Source organism: Stigmatopora nigra, chromosome 13 (genome assembly GCF_051989575.1).
Source record: "Stigmatopora nigra isolate UIUO_SnigA chromosome 13, RoL_Snig_1.1, whole genome shotgun sequence".
Classification (NCBI taxonomy): Eukaryota; Metazoa; Chordata; class Actinopteri; order Syngnathiformes; family Syngnathidae; genus Stigmatopora; species Stigmatopora nigra.
The window spans coordinates 2,950,286-2,974,450 of record NC_135520.1 but is presented as its reverse complement, the minus strand read 5'-3'; the positions used below and the strand labels follow the sequence as shown (position 1 = coordinate 2,974,450).

The following is a 24,165-nucleotide window of genomic DNA, read 5'->3' as shown; positions in this document are numbered from 1 at the left end:
TGGATACGTCGCATCACCCCCTAAGCGCAACCAAATCCGTGCGACTGCATGTTTGGCTCACCGATACCAACAAAGAATGAAATGGAATTAGATATTAATCTCTCTTAGATATTAACCTCTCTCTTAGATAATAAACTCTCATGAATATAATTTTGAGAGCTGTCTTCAACAGTAAACTGTCATCATTTGACTGGCGGCCAAACGTCCGATCACCCATCAAACACCATACAACACAATTAACATTTATCATAAAGCTGTGAGATTGAAAACAGTGGAAAATTGAGTATATTTGAAAAAAAATGGAGGTAAGAAAATGGAAAGAAAAGCCTTCAAGGATACTTTAAAGGAGTTCCTTTAATTCCAAGGACCTCTGCGGAATAATTGTAGAGGGAAGAGCTCATACAAACACTTCACTGTACATACAGATTTACATTGTTGTATAGGAACATGATGTATGACCTTACTGAACAAGATCACTTGTGTATTAAACAGTATTTTGTACAACAGCGCCAGAACCCGGGCCTGAATTGTGGTTGTAGGTAACCATGGATTTTATTGGCTCTATTTGCAGAACATGTTAAATGCCAAGTAACTATGAAACAAATGGCTCCAAATTCTTTTCAGTCATTTCCAACCACGCCGGGCCACAAAGAACTGGGATGCCGACTAAAACTGACTAAGTCAGACAGCATTAATTTAATGCTGTATATAATGTGTTGCCCTTTAGAAAAAAGCGGTCTTTGGGCTGTAAGACCCTTATTGAAAATTAAATGTAAGATGGTGGTCAAACCTCTTTAATTTTATCACGTCCCTCACTTTAGTAACAATTCTTTGTTGTCGTAATAAAATCAAATGCATGAAACTAAAATAAAGTAAATAGAACTTTTTCAGGTCCATTTTTTTGTTCTTATTCTTCTTCGCTCTCATTGTCGTGTTCCATTTTTTCCTCTCCGTTTTCTTTGGAATCTGTCCTGTTGTCGGCGTCTTCTTCGCACGGGTCAATTTTGTCTTTTTCCTCTTCTACCAATGATTCATCCTCCTCCCAATTCTGTTGATTAAATAAATAGCATTTATTCATCACATTCAAACAATTTCTGTTCATTAACAACACTACACTTTTATAATAATACATACATCCGAGTCTTCGTCCAAAAGACCTTCATCTCCAGAAGCCTCTTCTTCATCTGAAGATTCTATAAACGCCAAGAAAATACGAGAAAAAAGATCAATGCATTGCTGAAAATAAATAAATACATAACCCAATCCCCCAAAAAGAAAAAAAATATATATATAATTTTATAAGTGAATTCTTATGCTTCCATCATTAGGTTATCAGAGCGTAGTCATGCTGTTTACGTGTCCCCTTAGACAGTTTTTTTTTTAAATTGTACAGTAATAACATGGTGAATGACTGAAGCACGTTGACTTTCTCTGCTGCTGGTCACGTTGCTAGGCAACACAATAATGTTTGCATGCAGTGCACACACACAAAAATGTCTACGTGATGTACAAACTGCCAACATCAAGCTGTATTTGCTATTTGACAATAGCTGGATCAGAAAACAAATGATAGTTAAATAAATAAGAAATCAGTTTAGCAATGCTGGAATTTTAAACAATGAGCATTGGGACCTAATAAAAAGGTACATTTAAATTAAAGGTTTTAAACAGTAAAATTAAGAGTACTTTTACAAAAACTAGCTGTTAACTGTGATGGTGGGATGAGGATTTTTAGAAAAGGACTGTACCACAAGTTATGACTTGACTTAAACATATGAAGATAAAATAAACAATTTTCACAACTAAAAAATACACTTACCCTCTTCATACACCAGCTTGGCTGTGTGATCAACATCTGATACTTTGTTGGTGCTATTATCTGTCGCCACCTAATGGTAAAGAATGATAATCAGCATTGTAGAGCATTCAAAATCATATTAAAAAATATATTTATTTTAAAAACGCTGCACACTAAGGACCAATCACTTGTTTTGAAGGATGCAATGCTCATTACAATACATATTACATAGCAAGCTTATATTGTTACATTAAATTAAATATTGTTGCAATTGTACTTCAGAAATGTTGCAATTTCTGCAACCCTATTTTCCCCATTTCCTAAAAAGGAGTCTGCCTGAGATGTGAGGTATAAAATGCATGAAAACCACTAAAATATAAAACAAATGGACTGAAATCTTGCAAAGCAAACCAATTCAGATTAAGGAATTGAAAACTATCAAGTATCAAAGATGTGCAAGAGATACTGCACATTGCCATAAATAGGATTCTACTGACCTGTGTGACGAGGAGGTACAATTTCCCATGTAACTTGGTCAATTTATGGAACATCTTCACTCTGCTTTCAATCATGTGATAAAGCACCCCAAGCTGGGAGACCAGATCGGGCAGCTGTTGGAAATAGAACGCAATATGTCAGGTTTGCGATAAAAATCAGACCAAAAAAAACACAACACTCCGCAAGCATATTGAAAATAATAATAGAAAATAAGATTGCCAAAAAAAAAAAAAAAAATACAACAAAAAATAGTCCAGTGTGATAAATTAAGCTCCCAAGAAGAGGGTGATTAGTGCAAACATAATATATAGTATATAATGCATTATATGTGTATAAATTGAAATATACTGGATTATTTTCAGGGATTAATTTATATAGTTAAATGCAATTCAGTCAGATAAATTGAGCTCTCTTGGTGATTTTACTTTGTACATATAACTTTGCACTTGAATGATCCTTTATATTCACAAAGTGAATTTTGAAAGCCGGCAGTATAATGACAGTAATTGAATTTCTGCAATGAACTCACCGAAGACAGGTATGACGTGTGGTGCATTAGCACAGCTTTGAGCCATCGGACCATGACAACGGCACTAAAAAAGGAGGCGATAAGAGGGGAATGGTTAAAATGCACATCTCCAATAAAGAAGCCATGTATAAGGTTTGTACAAATATGCATTAAAATAAACCTAATATTCCAGTAAAAGGCTAATTCAATTTCATTATATATTTGGCCTGTTCAGAATCCCTGTCCAGGCCAAAAAAAAAAACAATATTAAATATAAATTTAAAAATGCCAGCTGTCATGGCCACAGCAAACATAAGAAATGCTCCGATCAGGGCATTTTATTTTGACGGCGGGGAACATCGTACGGCATATTATGGATTTTATTTAGACCTTCCAGGAGCAGGATCGATCATAAGGCCGCTTCGGTCACCTTGGTCTTGTTCATTTTGTTGTTGATATTCCTGAAATTTGTAGATGGATCATCATAAAATTTGGTAGCTCTATTTTCTCCAAAGCCAATTTTTGTGATCTTTTTGATTTTTTACAAGTTGACAACAGCAACAATTTGGAATTGTGTCCTAAAGACACCGTTCAATTTAAGGCCCTTCTAAAGAAAGAACCTACAGAAAGAAACGGTGCTGCGTCCATTGTCATCATATTTTTTACTTACGTGAAAGGGTGTCCTTGTAGTCTCTTGGTTATCTAAAAAGAAAAAATGCTTGTTAAAATAAATCTGGACAAAAAAATCTAGACTTGAAACCAGAATAGGATTTGACACTTACCTCTTCAACTAATGGTAAAACAGCGGGAAGGGGTAACCGTGAAACGGTTTTCTTTATGATCACATCCTTCCGGGTCTGAAAAACTTTCTGCAAAGGCATAAGGAAACATAGTTATGATTAAAAACAAGTCCCTGACATGACTCAATTTTTAACATCAATATTAGAAAGAACAAATGACACAAAAATAGCCATAAATTGATATTTATTATCTTTAGATTAGCTCAAGAAAGCTTACATTTAGGATGTCATGGTCAGCGCTCTCAAGGCCTTGCACCAACAAAACTGCATAGTTATCCATTTGTAAAGATGACGCTCCTTTCTTTATGGAAGGCATAGATTGCAGGTCAATTTCACCGAGACGCTCTGCTATTGACACCTGAAAATGGAAAAGATGCATTTGCTAAATGAAATCTGGATATCAAGTATAAGACAACACATTCACGTTGTTTTTCTGTGGGTGAAAATAACCTCAATTGGACACAAACCTCTTTAGAGTCGACGTCTTTTTTCCTTTTCTCTGTTGACCTTGACAGTCCTGGAACTGGGGCTTGATGACCAGGAAGGCCAGGGACCAAAACTCTGCTTTTAGAGTTGCTAATTGGGGTTTTCACCTGCAGACAACAGATTTGTCAATTTTGAGAGCACAACAAGTCGTAGAGATCAACACATTGAATGAAACCTAGACTGGACATAATGAAGACGGCTACCTTGGAAACGGTAGATGCCATAGAAAGGGACAAGGCTGTCTGCACATTTCTTGTCAGGCAAATGTGTCTATCCGCTGTTTCAATCTCCTAAAAAAAAAGAAGTTGCAAGCAGGCATTAAGAATAAGAACCTTGACCATTGAATTTAATTAATCATCATTCCTTGCAGATATCCAATGTAACAAAATGACAAAATTTGCAACATTGAAGCATTCAGTTTTTACTCAGAATTTGGATAGCATTCCAACATCTTTGTGGAGCCCATTGGGCATTTTGTTCAGCTGTAAGAAATTGGCTTTAGTGTTGCAGCAGCCATCGGTACACTCACCAATTTCTCCATTACGGGGTGTAGATAGTTGCCGTAAGCCAGCATCACCGTCCTCGACTCGGCACATAAGGCGGCTGCAAGGAGTGGGATCGGCATGGGGGAATCCTTTGTGTCTGACATCTGCACCGTGCATGAAGGGGAAAGGGGCTTCTTGCAGGGCCTGTGATTACAAGACATTAATCCTATACACTTTCCAACCAAGGTGCGTAACGAGTATTATCAAATGTGAGTTTTTCCTCAACATATTTCATGCAGCGAAGAAGGGAATTATAAAGCAGTGATGTGGTAAATCTGCTTTGTTATTTTAAAGCTTACCCATTCAGAAAGTGCTCAAAGAGATGCAGCTGTCCATCTTTACAAACCACTGCAAGCCTTACTGCCTGTTAAGAGAGAACCAAGAATTTTCTTCAGAACTATTGTATTGTCTTTCCTATGTGACTGTCCAGCAAATCCCTTTTTTTGAGCAAAATGTATTCAAGTTGCTTTGCTGACCTCTTCCTTGCTTTTGGATGCGACAAGGTCAATATGTCGAGGCTCATCTGTCAGAGTAAAGGACACCACCGAGTTCTTGTCCTTGCCATCTTCCCGTACTTGCCTGCAGAAAGATCATCATGAAATCAGTACATGTAAAAACATGATGTGCCATTTCCAAATGTGATTATGTACACACCATACACTGAGCAGTCTATTGTTAACAGCCCCCGACATAAAATAGAGACTGCTGCTGTCTGGGGGCCGTGTGGTGGCAAAGCGGAGGGTCGTCACAGCACTGGAGTGCCCAGTGAATGTCTGAAAAGAAGGTGGAGCAGACAAGTTGTCAATTTTACCTATTGGTAATGTGTCAATGGCATAACAAAACATGTTTCCGACTACGGTTATTAACTAGTGATGAGTGTACTATGCCTGTGTAATACTTGAAAAATGATGATAGTTTTCTAACATTTTCGTTGACTTCTGTCATATTAACATTTATGAAGCAAAATTATCAACACTCACCCTGTAAACCTCTTTGGTGTCCAAATTCCACATTTTGATGGTCTGTCCAGCTGAAAGCAACAGTTTACCATCTGGGCTCACGCACAAACTGGCCACTCCACTACGGTCTGCCTTCCACTTGCTGGAAATAATCATTTGCCCCGTGTTACCATACACATCATAACTCTTTCAATGCTTGACATGGGATCTCCTAAAATGATTCTTATAATGCAATTATTCAAATTGACACTGACCTCCGCGTCTTGCCTGTTTGTAGATCCCATTCTACAATATGCGAGTCATCCGAGCCACTATACAATAAACAGTCTTCAGGGTGCCAATGCACACAATTCACTCCTCCACTATGGCCTCCATCCTGAAAAGGAAAAAGGGCAAGGTGAGAAAGAGGCAAACTTGGAACAGTTCCCTGATTGCGTTGGTCACACGTGTTTTACTTTAAACTTACCAGGGTACAGTGAAGAGCACCTTTAACCGTACTGTATATAAGCACTGTGCCTGCCACTGTGCCCATTGCCAACAGGTCTGCTTTTTCCTCCACATGTCCTGCCTCTGATTTCCTTTTCTTCCTCAGAGGACCTTCCTAAAAAAACATACCAGATGAAGCAACATCAATTGATACATTTACATTAAGTAAATATTGGAGTAAACGTCCATATTCCATTGCTCAGCTATTGGGAATAATAGAAATGAACATATTTTGGGACAGCATCGTGTAGCTTCTTGCATTCTGTCAAGAAAAGCTTATACTGGTGGTACTTTTTACCACAAATAAAATACTTGATGCTCAGTTTTTTACTATACTGACCAACATAAAAATATGAGAAACTATTTTATGCCCAATAGAGAGCAATCTAAAATTGGAACAGGGACATCCCAAATCAAAATACAAAGAGGAATGTTCCTTTATTAATATTATATAGTTTGTTTCTATAAAAAAAAACATATTTCGGCCCTAGAGATGCAAATTATATATCGATAAGGCCACACCACCAAGTACAGTTGCATGTTAGCCAAGCCAGGTTTTGTAATCCTGTGCAGGATCTTATCAATTAAAGCATGTTTCACGGATAAAAAAAATAACACGAAAGTAGTTAAGACTACATTTTACGCGATTTTAACTTACATGTAGTGAACATTCATATCACACAATCCACTTTAGATGGCCTTTACTGGAAAGTGCAAAGCAATTCGACGACACATGACGACACGTATACAAAAACAAATGTCGATAATCTGGGTCCTTTTCAATAACTTGTCATTTGAATGTTTTTCTTCAGTCGTTTTTAAAAGAATGCAAGAGTTTTTATCGATGTCCCCCTGTCACAAATGGTATCATAGGCGACAACGTGTTAATGGTCAAACTACACTGAATTAAGGTTTAATCGAAAGGTCATTTGTTCATTAGATTTGAGAAGATCAACGTTTGGTAATCATGTTGAGCAAATGTAGTGATTTTTAAAGACATCTGAAGCATTAGACACACTCCTTTCGCTTAGCACAACCATGTGGATCCAACATGTGCCTCCTGCGCAGCTGTTTAAGGCTAGCCAGGGCTAACGCGGATATTCCGGGGAGATTCCAACATGAACCGGAGTAACCGTCCGTCCGCAGAGATTGCAATCGTTGAAAGATCAGAGTAGATCTTTCCAAGTAAAAAACGCTACGGATAACATCACGAGATCGCCCAGTGACATCGTTCTTCCCTGTGTAGTTTAGGCCTCGCTAGCCCATGAAGCTAACAGTGAGAAATTCCATAGCAGTACGGTACCTTGACTGTCCGGCATGGTCCCCAATGTATGCATGTACAAGTGGCACTCAAATGGGCTGAAGGCACGTATTCCTGGTGAAGTGTTTTACTGTCTGTGTTCCATATTCGAAGTCTTCCATCCTGAGCACACACCGCCAGGTATTGTTGTGATTTTGGTGAAAAAACGCATGGTAGCGGCTGCGAATAGCTGCTATCACCGTCCGCCATTTCTGAAAGCGCTGCGTGCGTGGTTTACCACAACCACGTGTGTACGCTTGTGCACATGCGCAGTGACGCGTTGGGTGTATCCATTGCTGTTATAAAATTTATTCATTCTATACGTATATGAACGTAATGTAATGCGTCACCAAATTACAAAAGAAGAAAGTTAATCGTGCAATTTTCATTTCACGAATAACAAAAATAAATGTGTGTGTTGTCAACGGGATTCATCTTTATCTTGCAAAGTAACAGCAACGGGCTACTTGCATAATAATAATCATAATTAACAAATAACACAAAAAGAATATTTTTAGAGTATTGCAATTTAGTAGTACAATAGACTTAATTACGTACATGCAACTTTCTGTGCGTTAAATTCGGTTCCTGTGTTTGGTTGGTAAAAAAAAAAAACGCCGGGTGTACTACTGATCTTTTTAAAGAATTTCAGAAGGAAAACTTAATTTAAAAAACGAGGATACAACAGATCTGAAAGGCTTTAGCTCTTTTGCCAACCCGATCTTTGCTGGTAAAAAAGCAATGTTTTACTTTAACAACTGGCGCGCTTTTATGTCGTCATCTTTTTGCGTTTTCAAATAAGCATGGTGACCTAACCGTAGATGTTAATGGACCTTACCTCCAAAAAGGGTGACAAAATCGCTTATTTCGTCTCGATCTCGCTTGGTATGTTATTATGTTACATTTTTAATGTTTTATTTGACTTTCGTATGTAAATTTTGAAAATCCATAACATTTTAACACTGATCAATTATCATTTTCTTAATTGAAATAGTGTAACAACAGAGTAAAATGTCCTGTGCTGGATCTTATATTTTGTCTCGTCTGGTACGTATGTACAAATCAGCTCCAAGACATCACCATCAGAGACATATTTTTGATCATTTTAATTCCAGTAGATTGGCAAAGAAAACTATTTCAACAGGCTGTGTGAAATGTTGCAATGACAGCAATAATTACAAAACATCACTGCTGAACTCCAAGACAATAGATGGACAATCGCCACTTTCTCGGAGGAGATCCTTGTCTCCCCTTGAGAGAATTAGTAGCCTTCTTCCTCAAGAATCATTGAGCTATGAGGTCATGCAACTCAGAGAACCAAATCAACCACATGAAGAGGACACATTCATCCAAGAACAGCAAAGCTCATCTGATCCTTCAGACACTTTGTCCAAACAACAGCAAAATCCTGCTTTAGAGACAAAAGATGAAGAATATTTAGCTGAAAATAATTCAGGCACGTGGAATGGTGAAACTGGACAGCCTTTAAAAAGCAATGCAACACAACCGGTGACACAAAAGACCACACTTGGGTTCGGGGAGTTGCTTGTGGCCGAGTATCATCGAAAAGGTAGTTTGGAGTTCAGGAAGATGTTCCAACTAAAACCTGGAACACGACTGATGAGCAGCTGGGGGTTTATACGGCATGAAGATATAACTGGGCAGCCAGCAGGTTACTTCCAGAACACAAGCAAAGGGGCATCAATCTTCATACGACGTGCCAGTTTGGAAGATTATGTTCTTTTCATGAAGAGGGGCCCCGCCATTACTTATCCAAAGGTAAATACATGCATTTGACAAAATCTCCATCTGTCCGTTATCTGTTCCAGAGATCCATCCAGAGAGATGCTCACAAATTTGCTGTAATCTGCCATTTCTTAGGATGCCAGCACTATGATGCTGATGATGGATGTCACCGAGGGAGACCACGTGCTGGAGTCAGGATCTGGATCTGGGGGCATGTCTCTGTTTTTATCACGAGCAGGTAGGAAAACACTCATATGAAAGATACTTTTTTGTGTGTGCAAAAGGTTAGTTTAAAGAGTAAAATAGAAATACCTAGAGCAATAATAATAATAATATCAACAAGTTTAAATGTACAGTGGAGTGCATTTTTGCTTGTGTATTGAATTTTGTAGTATTACGTTACATTGGTTCCCTCTAGTGGCAAATGAAAGAATTGCATGCACAATGCAGAGCAGATGCATTAAATATAATAGTATTGTATTATTATTGAAAAGCTATTGTATTTCAATTCAAATCATTTTTTTCCTTAAATATATTAAAATTATTATGAGAAAGTCAATTTAAAGACTTCAAAATTGTATATCCTCTTAATTGTTTGAGTAAAATTACATTTTATAGAGGTGGTGATTTTTTTGGTTTTAATCAGGGGTAAATTATAGTCTGAAAAATTATGTAGATTATATATGTTATGTTTACCTTCCTTAGTGGGCTCTCAGGGCACCGTACTAAGTATTGACATCCGAGAGGATCATCTCAGCAGAGCTACACTAAACTACCAACGGTGGAGGACCTCGTGGAGAGCGCAAAAAGGGGAAGAGTGGCCTGACAACATTGACTTTCAACTCGCTGACCTTAGTACAGCTTCATCTCTTCTTGCCGGTCGGGCATTCAATTCGGTCAGTGTCAAGCTATGAACTGCAAGCCGTGGCAGTATTTTTGAAGTAACTATATTAAACATATTGCAGGTTGCTCTTGATATGATAAACCCACAACTCGTTTTGACAACTGTCGTTCCACATCTGCATTCTGGAGCTGTGTGTGCCATCTACCTTGCCAAGTGAGTACTGTATTTAACCAAAATAAGTTTTACATCAGTTTTTTTTGAAAATACAACTATTAAAACTAAAATCTAGATGGTAGCACGAAATGTATTATTCAAATATTTCATTTTAGGATGTGTTTTACACCAGGAAAGTCAATAGTTGCCATTTTTAGTCAAAATATTGTGGATTTTTGGTTCGGTGTGGTTCCTTTATTACTATAAATATATATTATTTCTCTTAGTATAACACAGGTGATTGACCTGTTGGAAGGACTTCGGTGCTCAGCGCTCCCTTTGCTGTGCGAGCGCATTTTTGAAGTTCCAATCCGAGACTGGCTTGTTGCTCCTGCCCTTCTTAAAGATGGACGCTATTGTTCGAAGAAATCTCCAATAATCGCTGAAAACCAGAAAGAAGAGGAGAACACTGCCCACGAGACTGAACAAGGTGAATTTGCTGTGTTTGTATCTTAAATTTAATATGTGAAATTAAACTAATAGCAGATATTTTTACTTTCAGAGGAACAGCCAGCCTTTGGGAGTATTCCATACATTGCCAGACCTCACCCACATCAGTTAAGCCATTCAGGTAAGGTGCTTTGAGGAGGATTTCAAATGTATGATTTTTTTAATTTTGACTTTATCTTGTATTTTCCAGCTTTCCTGGTGAAACTGAGGAAGTTTGTGAGATAGCTGAGCTTGACAGAGAAGAACAAAAGTGCATATTCTTGTGTAAATATTGAATGTAATGACATCTTTAAAATAAATACCAATGAAGTGACTCAGAAATGTCCTACAGAATCACAAGAAATGACAATAATCCACGGAGCGGACCAGAAATGCTCAAAATCGAAAGGAAATGATTCAAAATTTACAGAAAGTAGCCCGTAAGTACCCTAAAATTACAAAATAAACCATTGACAATGATATACGTATGTATTTTTTGTTTTCAAAGAACACAAACTACATTTTCATTCAAATATTTTTAATACATTATTTACAGAAAAATGTAAACACACATTACACTATAATAAAACTGCATACATTTAATGTTCTGTCATTATTTGTGATGTGGTAAACAATAGTGATTTGAACCCTCCACACATTTTTAGCAATGTAAATTAAAAAGTATATAGTGTATATGAGTTTGGACACCCCTGTTATAAACACACACTTGACTTTCATTAAGTTATGATACTGCTATTTTCTATATAAAACCGTAGAGTATATTGTCATATTATTCATCATTTTCCTCCATTTTGATAATTAATACAATTAACATGATTTCTTGACTTCTATCCTCATGGATTGACTCTCAGCTCGCAACTCTGTCTTCACTCCATTCGATATGCCCAAAGAACTTAGAACCGTCTTCCCAGTTTTCAGGCTTTTGGACATTGGGATGCGGGTCAGCCCTGTACGAGGGGCCTGGGAATCATGCCCACACTGTTTGACAATAGAGAAAGACAAGAGAGTACAGTTTTCAGGCAGCAGAATGAAAACATCTTGCATTTAAATGGAAAATGTAGACTAATTCATCCATTAAAAAAGAAAAAATTCAAATTTTCTAAACAGCATTCTCCATTGGACAGAAACAGTCTGAAAATGCAAATAATTACTCATTCTTTTATTTGCAAATACATTTTTTTTCCTGCTGCAAGACTTTTTTTTTATCAGGAAGGAGGCAGCGATCCCGTTTGTGAATGTAAACACTGTGAAACAAATATAAATTGCAGCATGTCTGTAGCAGGGTGGCAAAATGCCACATCATTAGCTCTTCTGTGCTGAGGCCAGCCTTTAGGGCCTTTTTTTGTCACGCTACCATTCTGAGTCACAAAGAGGATATCATAAGGGCCACTGAAACATCAACATTGTTTGACTCTCACGGTCTTCAGTCCACACATTGATATGTGCGTCCATTATAGTTATTCTTACTCATTGGATAAATATTGCTGCTTTTTATGGAGAAGTGTATTTTGATGGTTCCAAAGTACCTATCAAAAAAAGCTTTCAGTAACTAAATATATTAATAGATTGCTTATATTCACTTTAATACCAATGGGAAAGTTATCACAGCTATGTTGAATTCATTTTTAAATATTCTTTCTCATCTAGAACATATTTTAATGGTTCGAAAAATTGTGTTGAGCACTCTAGTCACTGATAATTGGGAACTTCTTGAAGTAGCAATTTCTGATGGGTAGTAAAAAATGACAGAACACCAGATTGTAGGAGTTTGTGTCTTTGAAAAGTAGATAAAAATGTATAGGCACAATTGACTTGGATCTTTGAACCCTTATGGATACAAGTTTAATTGTTTGGTAGAATTAACTGGATAAAAACATACCATGCTTGGTGTAGATCTGGCTGTAGTTGAAGCCATAGGAGAAATCATAATGCTGCTCATCACTTTGTTCTGCGCCGTCCGAGTCGTGGTAATTTGACGAGGTGAGCGTAACACCGTCCCAGTAGACAATTCCTTACTCTCAGTTACAGAAGATGCTGGTCTGACTAACATCTTTGGGGTCAGATTATTTCCTAGATGAATATGGATTTTGTTATCATCAGTGGTGATAATGTTTGGGTTATTTTGACCCTTCCTTAAAGGGACTGGAACCATTTGCTTTTCAGGGGTAACCTTAAAGACCGCCCGGCCCAGGGTCATCTCTTGAGGTTCTGGGGAGGGAGTGGGATCGGGTACTGCCGAAGTGCTTACTCTCATGATGGTGACGGGAGACATGGGCCTTCCGGGAGAAGAACATGAAGCTCGGCTGATGTCTGGGGATTTTGCTCTGGAAATGGTTGTGATGGTGACTGGAGATTTGGTTCTTTCCAGACCTTGATGTCCATTAGTGGACTTTCCTCGAAGTGTAGCACAGTGCGTTGGGATGATTGTAATTCTAGATTTAGCTTGCGTCTGGTTAGAATTTAGCGGCGCAGATGTTGAGAAAACTTCCTCAACGGTGTTACTGCTAATTTCAAGGGTGGCCATATTGTTTTGGTGATCTGGGGTTACTCGGATGTGTAAAGGCTGGCCTTGCTTATGAGACATAGTCAGGTTTGTTTTTTCCAGGCTGCTTTCTTGAGAGTTATCTTTCTTCCTCATCCAAGGAATCCAGGACTTCTTCATGCTAAGATCGCTCCCAGAAGAAGATGAACGATCGATTCCACTGATCTTTTCTGCTGGTTTCTTCAGGCTCTTTTGCCTTATATTGTTCATAATGTGGTTTTCTTCTTGAACTGATTTTCTGATAAAACCGGCTGGAGTGTCTTCTTCTGTTGGTCCATTGGATAAGGTTTCTGTCTGCACTCCTGTGGATGTGACTGCCACATCCACCATTCTCCTGCCATTCAGACTCGGTCTTAGTGCTCGACTATGACGCTTTGCCATCTCCAGTTCTTTGGTCAGATGAAGAACCTCGGTTCCCATGTTCTTGGCTTTCTCTTCCCCTTCGAAGAACCTTTGCTGTAGGACTGAGTAATCCACTTGCAGTTGAGAAAGCTGGTCCTCCTTGTGCATGAGTTCGTGGATTTTTTCCTTAAGGGCCACAACATCTGCTTGCATTTCTCTAGTTTTGGCCTCTTCTCTTTTGTATCGTTGTCGTAGTTCTTCTTCCTGACTGTTTTCTTCTCCTTTCTCAATGGCTTTGTTCCGTGCTATCTGGCTCCTCATGGCCTCCACTTGCTGTGAAAGTATGTTAGCCTTATCTTGCTCTGTGAGGAACCTTTTCTCCAAAATGTCGTACTGATCTTCGGTTTTGATCAGGTCTCCTTCAACCACTTCCAGCTGTTTAAGGCGATTTCTTAAACGCTCGATCTCAAAGGTTAGCTCTTTTATTTTGTTATCTTCTCGTTTTCCCGCCTCAATCGCTACCAATTTATTGGCGGACATTCTTTCCGATTGTTCCAGCCCCTCCATCCTTTTCTTCATTTGGCTAACTTTAGAAAGAAGATCTTTAGTTTTCTCAGTTTCATCTGCAAGCTTAGTACCAAGTTCCCTCTTTTCTGTCGTCAGGCTATCGACTTTCGATTCCATTTCCGATTTAAACTTCAAGAGTTTTTTGCTTTCTTCTATCAATTTCCCAGTCACCTCCATGACTTTACTCTGCTCATCTTTAACCATCTTACCCAAATCCTCCTTCTTCTTCTCATCCAACGTCATCCTATCCACCAAAGCCTTCCGTTCATCCATCAAAGCTACCGTCAATGACTTCAGTTTACCTAAATCATCCCTCAGGTTGAGCTCCGACTTCTCTAACTTAAGTTCAGAGGTCTCAAGCTCTTTCATCCGGATCCTTAGCGTCACAACTTCCTCGGAAAGCTCTTTAGTCAGACCCTTCTCTCTTTCTAAAGCAGCAAACAACTGAGCAGACTCTTTCTTATTCACACTAAAAGCACCTTCAAGTTTCTCCAAGTCCATCATTCTTTTCTGAAGCTTCTCTACCTCTAAACGAAGTTCCTTACTTTTATTATTCTCCTCTTGTACATTCTTCCTGAGCTCCTTACATTGATTTTCCGTTCGAGTGAGCTCCTCATCATTCCCTTCCATCTCTACCACGCGTTTTCTTAAATTCTCCAGTTCGGTAATCATGTTAGAGTTCTCTCTAGGGCCAAGTTTATCCCCGACCTCCTGCGTTTCTTCCAATTTCTTCAAGGCCTTGTTGCTTTGCTCCATCTCATCCACCGTTTGCAAAAGCCCGAGAATTTTCGAATTAAGTTGACGGTTGAGGAGTTCCTGCCCGGTGAGCTTAGCGTTCATCTCTTCATGCTGCTGAGCCAGCATGACACTTTTGTCTTTCAGTTCAGCCTCTAAGCTGAGAACCCGGTGGGCGTCCACCTGCGCATGCTCCTTGGCTTCATTCAGTTGCTTTCCTTGTTGTTTAAGTTGCTGGCTCAGTTCCTGGACCTTCTGAGTCTGCTGGTCCATTTGCTCCAGGTGTTGTTGACGTTCATTGACCAACATGAGGGCAAAGGATTTCAATTTCACCAGCTCCTCTTGGACTTTGGCTAGACGTTTGGAGTGCTCTTTCTCCTTTTTCACCTGGTATGCTTTTTCGGTGTCCAGCAGCCTCTTTAGTCTAAAATTGAGAAGGAGAAAAATCAAGGTTGTGCAAAAGGAATCTGCAATTGACTTAAATATTACATCCAGCTCTCTATACAATGGAAATTGGAATAGAAACCAAGACAGCACACTTCAATGTTCATTATTCCTTCACCACGTGGACTTTTTTTTCTGTTCTCCTATTTTTCAGTTAATTTATGTGAGAAAACTAAATTAAATGCGCTCTATACCACTGAGGAACAATTATTTACACTTTTTCAAGTTAAGGAAAAAAATATTGTCACTAAGTTGGCAAATGCATCACATTTAAAGGCAATAAATGAATAAATATACCTAGGATAAATATAAGTTGCATTTCTGTGAGGATATTTGTTTATTTTACCAAAAAACAAGAACAAACATGTTAAAGTAACTATGTTAAAATGGAGAAAAGGCTAAATAGGCATCTGTTAACATGATACTTCTATTCAGATAACTTGGCATAAAAAAATAGGCTGCCAGCGAGAAAAATAAACATATTTAAGTCATATTTGTATTTATATTCTATTTAAGAGTACTAGTCGCAGGCTCAAACTATGAAAAAAGTGCAATTTATACTCCACAATGTACTGTTAATGCAATCAGAAAAAAAACTCAATCACAACTTACCACAATTGTTCTACAAGCCAAACACAAGAATAATTACTGCGATAGAAAATCCAATTCAGGATGTAAGACAAGACACAGGACCTTTAAATCCACAAATGATCCTTTGTCACACCCATGCAAGTTTTGAAGGACTCATATTGGTGAATCAATACTATGCGGAACATTACATCTCTGGTGCCTCATCCTTGTAAAGGAGTTACTAGTTAAATGTGTGTGTGCGTGTGGGAGAAAGTGAGAGAGATTGTGTTCTGTTCTGCTTGAACTGTGAAATGGGTGGGATCGTTGCCACAGGAGGGGCATTTGGTACACACACTAACACACAAATACACACTCACTCCCTATTTTCCTGCTTCTATGCAACTATTATGTTTGAATGAAGTCCATCCAAATCATTTTCCAGACACTTCAGGTCCGACTTGAGTAAAATATCACATGTTTTAATTCTTTGCATGTTTCTTTGAGGATTTTTCCACTTTCTAACACTGTAAGGGAAAGGCTATTCAAGGAAATGTGGGTATTGTTCCGTGTAGTTTCGCTTCAGGGTAAAGTGGATTAGCCCTAGTTTCCATGAGATGAGAGAAACTACAGAATTCACATTTTTGGGAGCATGACTTAATGTAGTTGGTTAATAAATTGCCACCATCATGTAAAAAAAAGTACTGAAAAATCTGTTACATAAGATAAGGGTGTCCAAACTGTGGCCCGTGGGCCAGTACCCAGTTTTTATTGGCCCACAGCTAATGATGAAAATATCATTGAGTGACAAATTTTATGTCTCACCTTTCTCTCTCCTGCTCTAGCAGATTGGTAAAGTCGTCGCTTTTGTTCATGTAATCGACGTGTTTGCGTTTTTCGCTGTCCAGCTCGTGGACAGTACGTCGGTGGCACTTTTCTGCCAGCAACAGCTGGCCTAACATACGTCTGTATGTATCCCGTTGTTTCTCCTGTAGGCGGTCCAGCTGCAAAAAAGCAGAGAACACAATGTGTGAGCCATTTATGTTTTTAAAAGATGATTGTGAAGCTTTTCCAGAGATGGTCTGACCTCAATTAGGGGTTTCTGGGATGTATTGTGGGCTTGTGGTGGAGCGCCTGTTAGTAGGCTGTCCCTCTGTAGAGCCTGGAAGGCCGAACTACCTGATGCAGAGTTGTCTGATGGCACATTAGTCATTTGGGGAGTTTGCTTGGACCGAAGCAATCCAATAACATCTTCTCTTGCCTGCAGCCACACGGAGATTTGCAACGGTTAAAATAGCATACATTTTTCGGAAGTGCACAGACTAGAACAAGATAAAATGATCAAATCAAAGGGTAGAAGCGTGTTGTTTTGATTTGTTTTGTTCATAAATGATTGGCTACTGTTGACATTTGAGTTTTTTCTGCATTAGATTTGGTTGTTTTTCCAAAACTATTTTCAATATTATGTTTTGCTGGCTCTATTTACCATTCTCTTAATTGCTGAGCCAAGCATGAATGTTTTTTGAATTTAGGAGGTGGAGTACCCATAGAAAACCCACATAGGCATGGGAAAAACATGTAAACTACACAAAAAGGTTGGAACCCAATAGGGATTGAACCATTAATCCTTTCATTCGAGATATGCTAAGATAAATAAACAGTTCATGGTTAAAAATAAATATTAACATAGCAATTATATCAATACAATTTTGTCTATGAGGCTTGATAATAGGCATCCTTTCAAACTCACCTGAATCTCTCCTTCCATGATCCCCAGCAGTTTGAGCAAATCCTTTCTGGAAAGGTTCATGATAGCGGTGCCTTTTTCTGCCGTGTTAGATTCCATCACGGCCTTCTTTTTGTCAAATGTCACCTCTGGATTATCTTCTCTCTCCTTCTGATGAGCTTTGGCCTTCATGTTTTTCACCGTCACACACACATCTTGCTCTTGGCTGATGTCTTGGTCACCTTGTGGGACTCCCAGGACCCTGTTGGTTGGGTGGGCCGCCTCGCTGCTTTTAGTTCTCATTTTCCACCTAAGGACAGAAGCAAAGTATACCATCATTGCTCTTGATTAGGAATAACAACCAGGAGAGAGTTTACTGTTAAAACCAGCTCTCAAAATTATATTAATGAGAGAGAGTTTAATATCTAACAGATAGAATTTAATATCTAAGTACTGTTTAATATCTAAGTACTGTTAAAAACAGTGTATATTTAAATATTAAACTCTCATGAATATAATTTTGAGAGCTGGTTTCAACTGTACTTAGATATTAAACAGTACTTAGATATTAAACTGTACTTAGATATTAAACAATACTTAGATATTAAACTGTACTTAGATATTAAACAGTACTTAGATATTAAACAGTACTTAGATATTAAACACTACTTAGATATTAAACACTACTTAGATATTAAACTCTCTCTCTTAGTTACCATATTTTTTGTCTTAATACTGTAAGTTGCTTTAATTCATGGCATATTAGCTATCAGCGTATAAAACAATGGGCATGACTTGGAAAAAAAAAGGATGTAAACCAAAAATGTATCTATTAGCAATGGCAATGGAATGTGGAATTTCATTTTGATTGTTTTTGGGATCGGCCAACAATGACAAGAATTTGACATCATTTAAACATGCCTTTCCTGTGTGATCCATCTTGCTTTGCCATTGAAGCCATGATTGTATTGAATTCTCCTGAGCAACAAATGGCCATTCCAAAGTCACATGCCCTGCCTTTCTATCCACCGTGCAGTACCCCCAGTTGCTATATAGAGGATTAAAAAAAGTGCTGTGATAAAAAGATCTTTGGTGACCTACAAGCCTGCCCACAACATACATTATACTGACTTTTCAGTATCCAAAATGATGCGGTGTAATGTCTTGTGAGAGAACCAGAGAGGCCACAAACAAAGCCTAAATTTAAATTGTAAGTCATGCCAAGTACAGCTGTCACATAGAAATATATACATGCAAGTATTTATAGAATGGGTGCCTCTATCCAAAGAAACTGGGTGGATATTACCAATGGTTTCTATGTGACTTTAATATTTGCATAAAAAAACAGCCACACTATACCTGCTATACCTTTTTTAGAATAATAATAATAAAGAAATGTTTAATTAAATCAACATCTTATTAAGGAGAGCAAAATAATATTTTATGGGGGGCTAAAGATGATCCATAAAATTGGCAAATGACTTATGTTATGCTATATCATTTCTGTATACATTTTTAGACTAGGTCTGTTCATCTTCTAGCGGATGACCCCAAGTAAATTTGATATTATCATTATTTGTGAATATTCTGGCAAGCAATGTCATTTTTTTTAGGATACTTTAAATAAATAAGAATAAAAAAGTATGCCAATTTCCTCTATTAGCTGATTGTTAGAACACACGATATGCTGATGGAGCTCATTACTTTCTGACATGAGAGAAGAAAAACAGCCAATATTTGATATTTGAATCTCTGTGGTTTTAAGTCAGCATTTCAAATCAATATGCCTGTTCATAAAAATTTGGCTAGGATATTAAGAAACACGAGTATGTTCCAACTTTTTGACGGACGGCGCATTCCAGTCTAGACGACCGATGACCTCAGAGTTCAGATTTTACATAACTTCTGTTTTTGTGGAAAAATGTGATTTACTGCTCAAGCCGCCATGGTAATTCATTCGCCTATAAATCACCCCAAAATACAAGTTTAAGCAGCATTTTCAACAAATTCTCTATTACTGAGAATATGTAGCATGTCATGTATGTCAATGTGCCTTCAGTTTAGCATTACTAAAGTGCACTTTAACTATCTTAATGAGTCTAACTGTCACCAAGCATATAGACAGAAAGCAGGTATCCACAAAAATTAAGATAAATAGCTGATTCATTCTAATCCTTCCAAAACAACCACAAATTAAATCAGACCATTATACGTGCAGTTAAAAGTACATTTTCTTGAAAACTGAGTACAGCAATTTAACAGATAACCTCTTATTTACGTTATTGCATTTGACTAATGACCTACGTTATGCTATATCATTTCTTAAAGTGATTTAGTTCATCTTGTTGACCATTTTGGCTGACTGACATCATATGCTTCTGGCGGCCCTTCGGGATTATCGGAGGTCATCTAATACTTGCGTTCAAATGTCCCCTCTTTATCATGTGACCCTAATAAATTTGGGATTTTTAAGCCCGGGGGTTAAGATCTTGTCTTACTATTTTCGTGGTAGAAACCTTCCTAAAAACTGAGCTGCTCCATGAATAAGTATTTACATCTAACAGTCTGTCAAAACGTAATTCACCGTCTGACTTATTTTATCAAATTTTGAATGAAAGATACTTTTTTTTAAGGACCCTATGAGTTAATGGACTTTTAATCCTGTCTTATCCCCACCATGAGCCCCTTTTGACATTATTCCACGTTAGACACCAATTAGTGAGCTAATCCAATGTTTACAGACATCACGCTTTCCCGCTTTGCCATACAAGATCAAATTATCTAGAGAAGATCTTAAGTTGCCATGGAGTCTAAGAAGCTTTTTTCTTTTTTCAAACCAAGTCATTTTTGAGTTATACCGGCGATCTGTGAAACATCCAAACGTGTCTAAACTGAAATTCTGGAATTGGACAACGGTAGAAGCTTTTATGTGTCCTTGACAACTGTTGTTGAGTTCCACCAGACTCAAAAGATTAATTTCCCATAGTACTGACAGTTGTTTAATGTTATATTCATAACAGAACATTATCCACTTATGACACTGATACTTTTCTACATCCAGAGAGATTTTTGGTATGGAAAAATGATTCCTTGAAACAACTATAATTCACATGTACATGCCTTTTGTCTATATATATGATAGGTATGACTCATTAAATCTAATGTCTTTGTGATATTCCATATTAAAGCCATGTGAAGTACAATTTAAGTAAACACTATCCTTAAATTATATATATATAACTAAAATATTGTGAAAAACTTGAATAATTAATTTCTAATATCACAATATGTGTAATTGTCCTTAACATTACGTCATTAAACACATGCATCTGTTACTGAAATAGTATGTCAAGAGCAGAATGTATTCTTACCAGTGGTATTTAAAGTGTTAACTATTTCCCCAGCATTTTATTTATGAATTTGTGTATTGCAATTTGGCAAGCTAATAACCATACACACCACATGCAGTTTATGATGCTAAAGATATGCCATGTGAATGTCAGTCTTAAAGGGTAACCTTTTTTTTCATTGGGAGTCAAAATGTCAAACTGGATTAGACGTTTATAATTGTCAAAGGCAGTGAAAGGGTTAAAGGCCACAAACTACAAAATAATCCTCAACTCTATTGCAAAAAAGACACACATACAGTACTACTATGCAATTTATATATATTTTTAAATACATTTAAGTCCTCTATTGCAAAAATACCCCACAAATTCAGTATTAATATGCCATTTATATTTAAAAAAAAGAAAAACACTTGAATTTGAATCCATTGACAACATATGTATAGACAACTGAATAAAAGCTGCATTTATCTTCCCAAACTGGCTGATGACCTCATGTGAATGAAATTGAATAGATTTTAACACTTTTGTGTGTGTCCCTGCAAGTCATAGTCAGAGTCTTTTTACTATGCCCATCAAACGAATGCCTTTGTTTCCAATTTATTTGTCTTTTGGAAAGAAAAGCAAAATAACATAAGAAAAGTAATAAAACCATGTGTCACCAAACTTTAGTCAACAGTGTTTAACTTTTATAGATGCAAAACAACTTTAAATTTGGCAAAGGTGCCAATGAATGTCCCTGGTCCCCATATATACACTATGACTTCATGCTCATGACTCATTGAGTCATCATCCTTTCATTGCGTGGTGGGTTTCTGCCCACATACCAACGAGAACTAAATGCTTACATTCATGCAGTACATTCAAATGTCATTCCTCCCTATATTTTATTCCAAACCACTTCTCATTTCATGTTACAATAGCCCAGCTTTCATAGCCTGGAAAAATGCATTTCAATCCCGAATGAATAATTTATGAAAACTCCCAAGTCACTATAAATGAATAAATACATTAAAAAGAAGCAGTAACCATTCTCAAGTCAAATTTTCACTTTTAAAAGAATGACAAACTGTTAAAATATCTATAAATAACAATGGAAAAAAGACTTACTGCTTGAGTTGTTGTCCACATTTACTTGGTAGTCCTGAAAATGTACATCCACTTAAGATATTACTAGCAAATAGTGATTCCCATACTTCTTTCCTTCTAACTTGCTCATATCAGGGAGGGAAAGAAGAAAGCAATAATGGAGCACTGTAACTTCCCACTCTTGTTCTCTTTACCCCTCCCTCAATCACTCCCACAGGCTGCTAAAATATAGCCATCCTTTCCACAAAGCAGTTGGAAAAAATATACAGTAACCTAACATTTAAAAGGAAAGAACATTTTAAGCAATCCAAAGAAGAAAAAGTTAGAGTTAAAGTCCTTTCCGCTTATATGCTGAGCATCCCTCACAACTTCTTGAGAGTCCCAGAAACGAAAACATTTCCACTCTATATATAACTCCTCCTCTATTGCCAGCATAGTTGTTGGCAGCTGAGGTTATCTGAATCTTAGACGATTTGGCCGAGTAGTGAGCGTGCCGGCTCTCCACGTTGACCCGGAACGACAGCTGAACCATGTCATCATACCCAGAAAGTCTGGTTACAGCCTTCATGTTGCTTCAAGGAACCCCCAACTGTTGACGTATAGGTGGTCTTGGAAGGGGGCAACATTTCCGACATTTCTGTAGCTACGTTGGCTACCATGTCAATTTAGAGTGTGATGTCATTGCTTTTAATAAGTGAGTCATATCGTCTAACAATATGCTTTATTAGTTGACTTGCTTCAATGATGTCCAATATGGGATCTAGAATAGGGGTGCTCCCACTTTTTTGCCCTAAGATATACCGTATTTTCACGACTATATGGCGCACCACATTTTAAGGCGCAGTGTCAATGAATGACACATTTTAATTTTTTTTCCATATATAAAGCACACTGGATTATAAGGCGCCCTGTGTCTATTTTGGAGAAAATTTAAGACTTAAGTGCGCCTTATAGTCGTGAAAATATGGTACTTTCCAAGGAGTTATGTTAGGTTACATGCTGTAAAACACAAAAAAAACATTAGAGTGGACAGAGATACTGCCACTGGCTGCAGTGTGAACAGCGTCATCATGGGGAAAGGGTTTAAAAAAAGTTTGGATTTTATTTACTGCACGCCATATGATTGCTGCTGCGCAGAGAAGACGAGAGTAGTATCAGTAAATATCACAATCCAACGAGTTTTCTGACTCACCTTATCCAAAAATGTTGGAAACCACAGAAAGATAAAGCCTTTTCAAATAGATTAAGTTATTGAGAAGTCATTTTTGGATGATGATATGATGACAGCATTCACTCCCTCTTATGTAATTCATGCGGATCGGACTCAAGAGGAGTATTGTTCTCTTGTAGTCATTATCAAAGTGGGTGGGTGGTACGTTGATGAAGTGAAAGCATACTGCACAGGCCATCCGGTTGATAACTCTTGACATCCCTTCACATATCACTTTATTGTGTGTGTGCAAGAGTAAAAGAAATACAACAAATAACAAACACCAGGTGATTTTTATGGTAGTGAAGTCACATCACATATATTTTAAGCCCATTAAATATATTTTTACTGCTCCCAATGTGCCATTGAAAGTGAATCAAACAGCCCATTTTTTTCTCAACACACTCATCATGATGACATCTTCCTACTTGGTGTATCAAAAAGGAAGGGTGATCCAAAATGAAGTCATCACAAGTGAATTTTGATGGGTAGTTCCCACACCCAAAAGTGAAATCATGTGGTGGGAAGCAGTGAGGAAAAGCCTTGTTAGGATTTTTCACTTTTTAAATAACTCATTGTATAATTGTGCAGGACCCATCTACGACCTTGCATGATGACTCCCAGAAGAAATGTGGGCAGGTCAGAAAAGCAACGTTCCCAGACAAACTTTGGAAATAGTTATTACTATAGACTGCCAAAAAATACATCATTTAATTTTCTATTTGTGCTTTGTGCACATTTTTATTCATTTGCATCTCCTCCAGGGCCCATGAACGATATGTGTCGTCAAAACATAACTGCTGCCTTAGCAACCTGTTACCAACTTGGTAACCTTTATATTTTTTGTCTGAATCCATAAATGTAGTAACATAGGGGTCAAGACAATAAGTTTATTGTAAAGAAAAGTGAAGGGTTAATCTAAGACACTTTGAAGTATCCCACAAAGATTTAGTTTCAACTAGA

The 24,165-nt window shown here is 37.6% G+C and overlaps 3 protein-coding genes across 5 annotated transcripts; 1 reads left to right on the top strand and 2 right to left on the bottom strand.

Moving 5' to 3' along the window:
- Window positions 1-336: 336 nt before the first annotated feature.
- wdr43 (WD repeat domain 43) lies at window positions 337-7,676 on the bottom strand. The gene is made up of 18 exons (XM_077731015.1): window positions 7,384-7,676; window positions 6,061-6,195; window positions 5,849-5,970; window positions 5,616-5,736; window positions 5,290-5,408; window positions 5,112-5,214; window positions 4,935-4,999; window positions 4,620-4,779; window positions 4,294-4,380; window positions 4,072-4,197; window positions 3,822-3,962; window positions 3,587-3,673; window positions 3,475-3,506; window positions 2,826-2,889; window positions 2,296-2,409; window positions 1,820-1,889; window positions 1,135-1,193; window positions 337-1,048 (listed from the first exon to the last, which is right to left on the bottom strand). Exons 1-18 carry the CDS (start codon window positions 7,588-7,590, stop codon window positions 908-910), a joined length of 1,953 nt encoding a protein of 650 aa, XP_077587141.1. The 5' UTR covers window positions 7,591-7,676; the 3' UTR covers window positions 337-907.
- A 341-nt stretch (window positions 7,677-8,017) lies between these two features.
- On the top strand, window positions 8,018-11,071 carry trmt61b (tRNA methyltransferase 61B). Of its 3 annotated transcripts, XM_077731016.1 has the most exons (9): window positions 8,018-8,265; window positions 8,373-9,159; window positions 9,262-9,364; window positions 9,832-10,022; window positions 10,092-10,183; window positions 10,411-10,613; window positions 10,686-10,754; window positions 10,824-10,897; window positions 10,965-11,071. In XM_077731016.1, exons 2-8 carry the CDS (start codon window positions 8,392-8,394, stop codon window positions 10,856-10,858), a joined length of 1,461 nt encoding a protein of 486 aa, XP_077587142.1. In that variant the 5' UTR covers window positions 8,018-8,265; window positions 8,373-8,391; the 3' UTR covers window positions 10,859-10,897; window positions 10,965-11,071. The 3 variants fall into 3 exon arrangements, with proteins under 3 accessions (XP_077587142.1, XP_077587144.1, XP_077587143.1); XM_077731018.1 differs by lacking the exon at window positions 10,965-11,071 and having other exon boundaries at window positions 8,375-9,159; window positions 10,824-10,946; XM_077731017.1 differs by lacking the exon at window positions 10,965-11,071 and having other exon boundaries at window positions 8,018-9,159; window positions 10,824-10,946.
- LOC144206205 (filamin-A-interacting protein 1-like) lies at window positions 10,953-17,861 on the bottom strand. The gene is made up of 5 exons (XM_077731014.1): window positions 17,581-17,861; window positions 16,918-17,091; window positions 16,656-16,834; window positions 12,513-15,243; window positions 10,953-11,611 (listed from the first exon to the last, which is right to left on the bottom strand). Exons 1-5 carry the CDS (start codon window positions 17,857-17,859, stop codon window positions 11,441-11,443), a joined length of 3,534 nt encoding a protein of 1,177 aa, XP_077587140.1. The 5' UTR covers window positions 17,860-17,861; the 3' UTR covers window positions 10,953-11,440.
- Between the last annotated feature and the right edge of the window lie 6,304 nt (window positions 17,862-24,165).

What these genes read in the sequence shown, in the direction of transcription:
- LOC144206205 (XM_077731014.1), bottom strand. Translation starts at nt 17,859, where the DNA reads ATGAGAACTAAAAGCAGCGAGGCGGCCCACCCAACCAACAGGGTCCTG. An exon ending in TCATGGAAGGAGAGATTCAG is followed by an intron (nt 17,092 to 17,580) that starts GTGAGTTTGAAA and finishes GTGTGGCTGCAG; the next exon opens with GCAAGAGAAGATGTTATTGG. An exon ending in CCAGATCTACACCAAGCATG is followed by an intron (nt 11,612 to 12,512) that starts GTATGTTTTTAT and finishes ATTGTCAAACAG; the next exon opens with TGTGGGCATGATTCCCAGGC.
- wdr43 (XM_077731015.1), bottom strand. Translation starts at nt 7,590, where the DNA reads ATGGCGGACGGTGATAGCAGCTATTCGCAGCCGCTACCATGCGTTTTT. An exon ending in TTTGAGCACTTTCTGAATGG is followed by an intron (nt 4,780 to 4,934) that starts GTAAGCTTTAAA and finishes TTGTAATCACAG; the next exon opens with GCCCTGCAAGAAGCCCCTTT. An exon ending in TGTACCTCCTCGTCACACAG is followed by an intron (nt 1,890 to 2,295) that starts GTCAGTAGAATC and finishes CTTTACCATTAG; the next exon opens with GTGGCGACAGATAATAGCAC.
- trmt61b (XM_077731016.1), top strand. Translation starts at nt 8,392, where the DNA reads ATGTCCTGTGCTGGATCTTATATTTTGTCTCGTCTGGTACGTATGTAC. An exon ending in TGTGCCATCTACCTTGCCAA is followed by an intron (nt 10,184 to 10,410) that starts GTGAGTACTGTA and finishes TATTTCTCTTAG; the next exon opens with TATAACACAGGTGATTGACC. An exon ending in TGCCCACGAGACTGAACAAG is followed by an intron (nt 10,614 to 10,685) that starts GTGAATTTGCTG and finishes TTTTACTTTCAG; the next exon opens with AGGAACAGCCAGCCTTTGGG.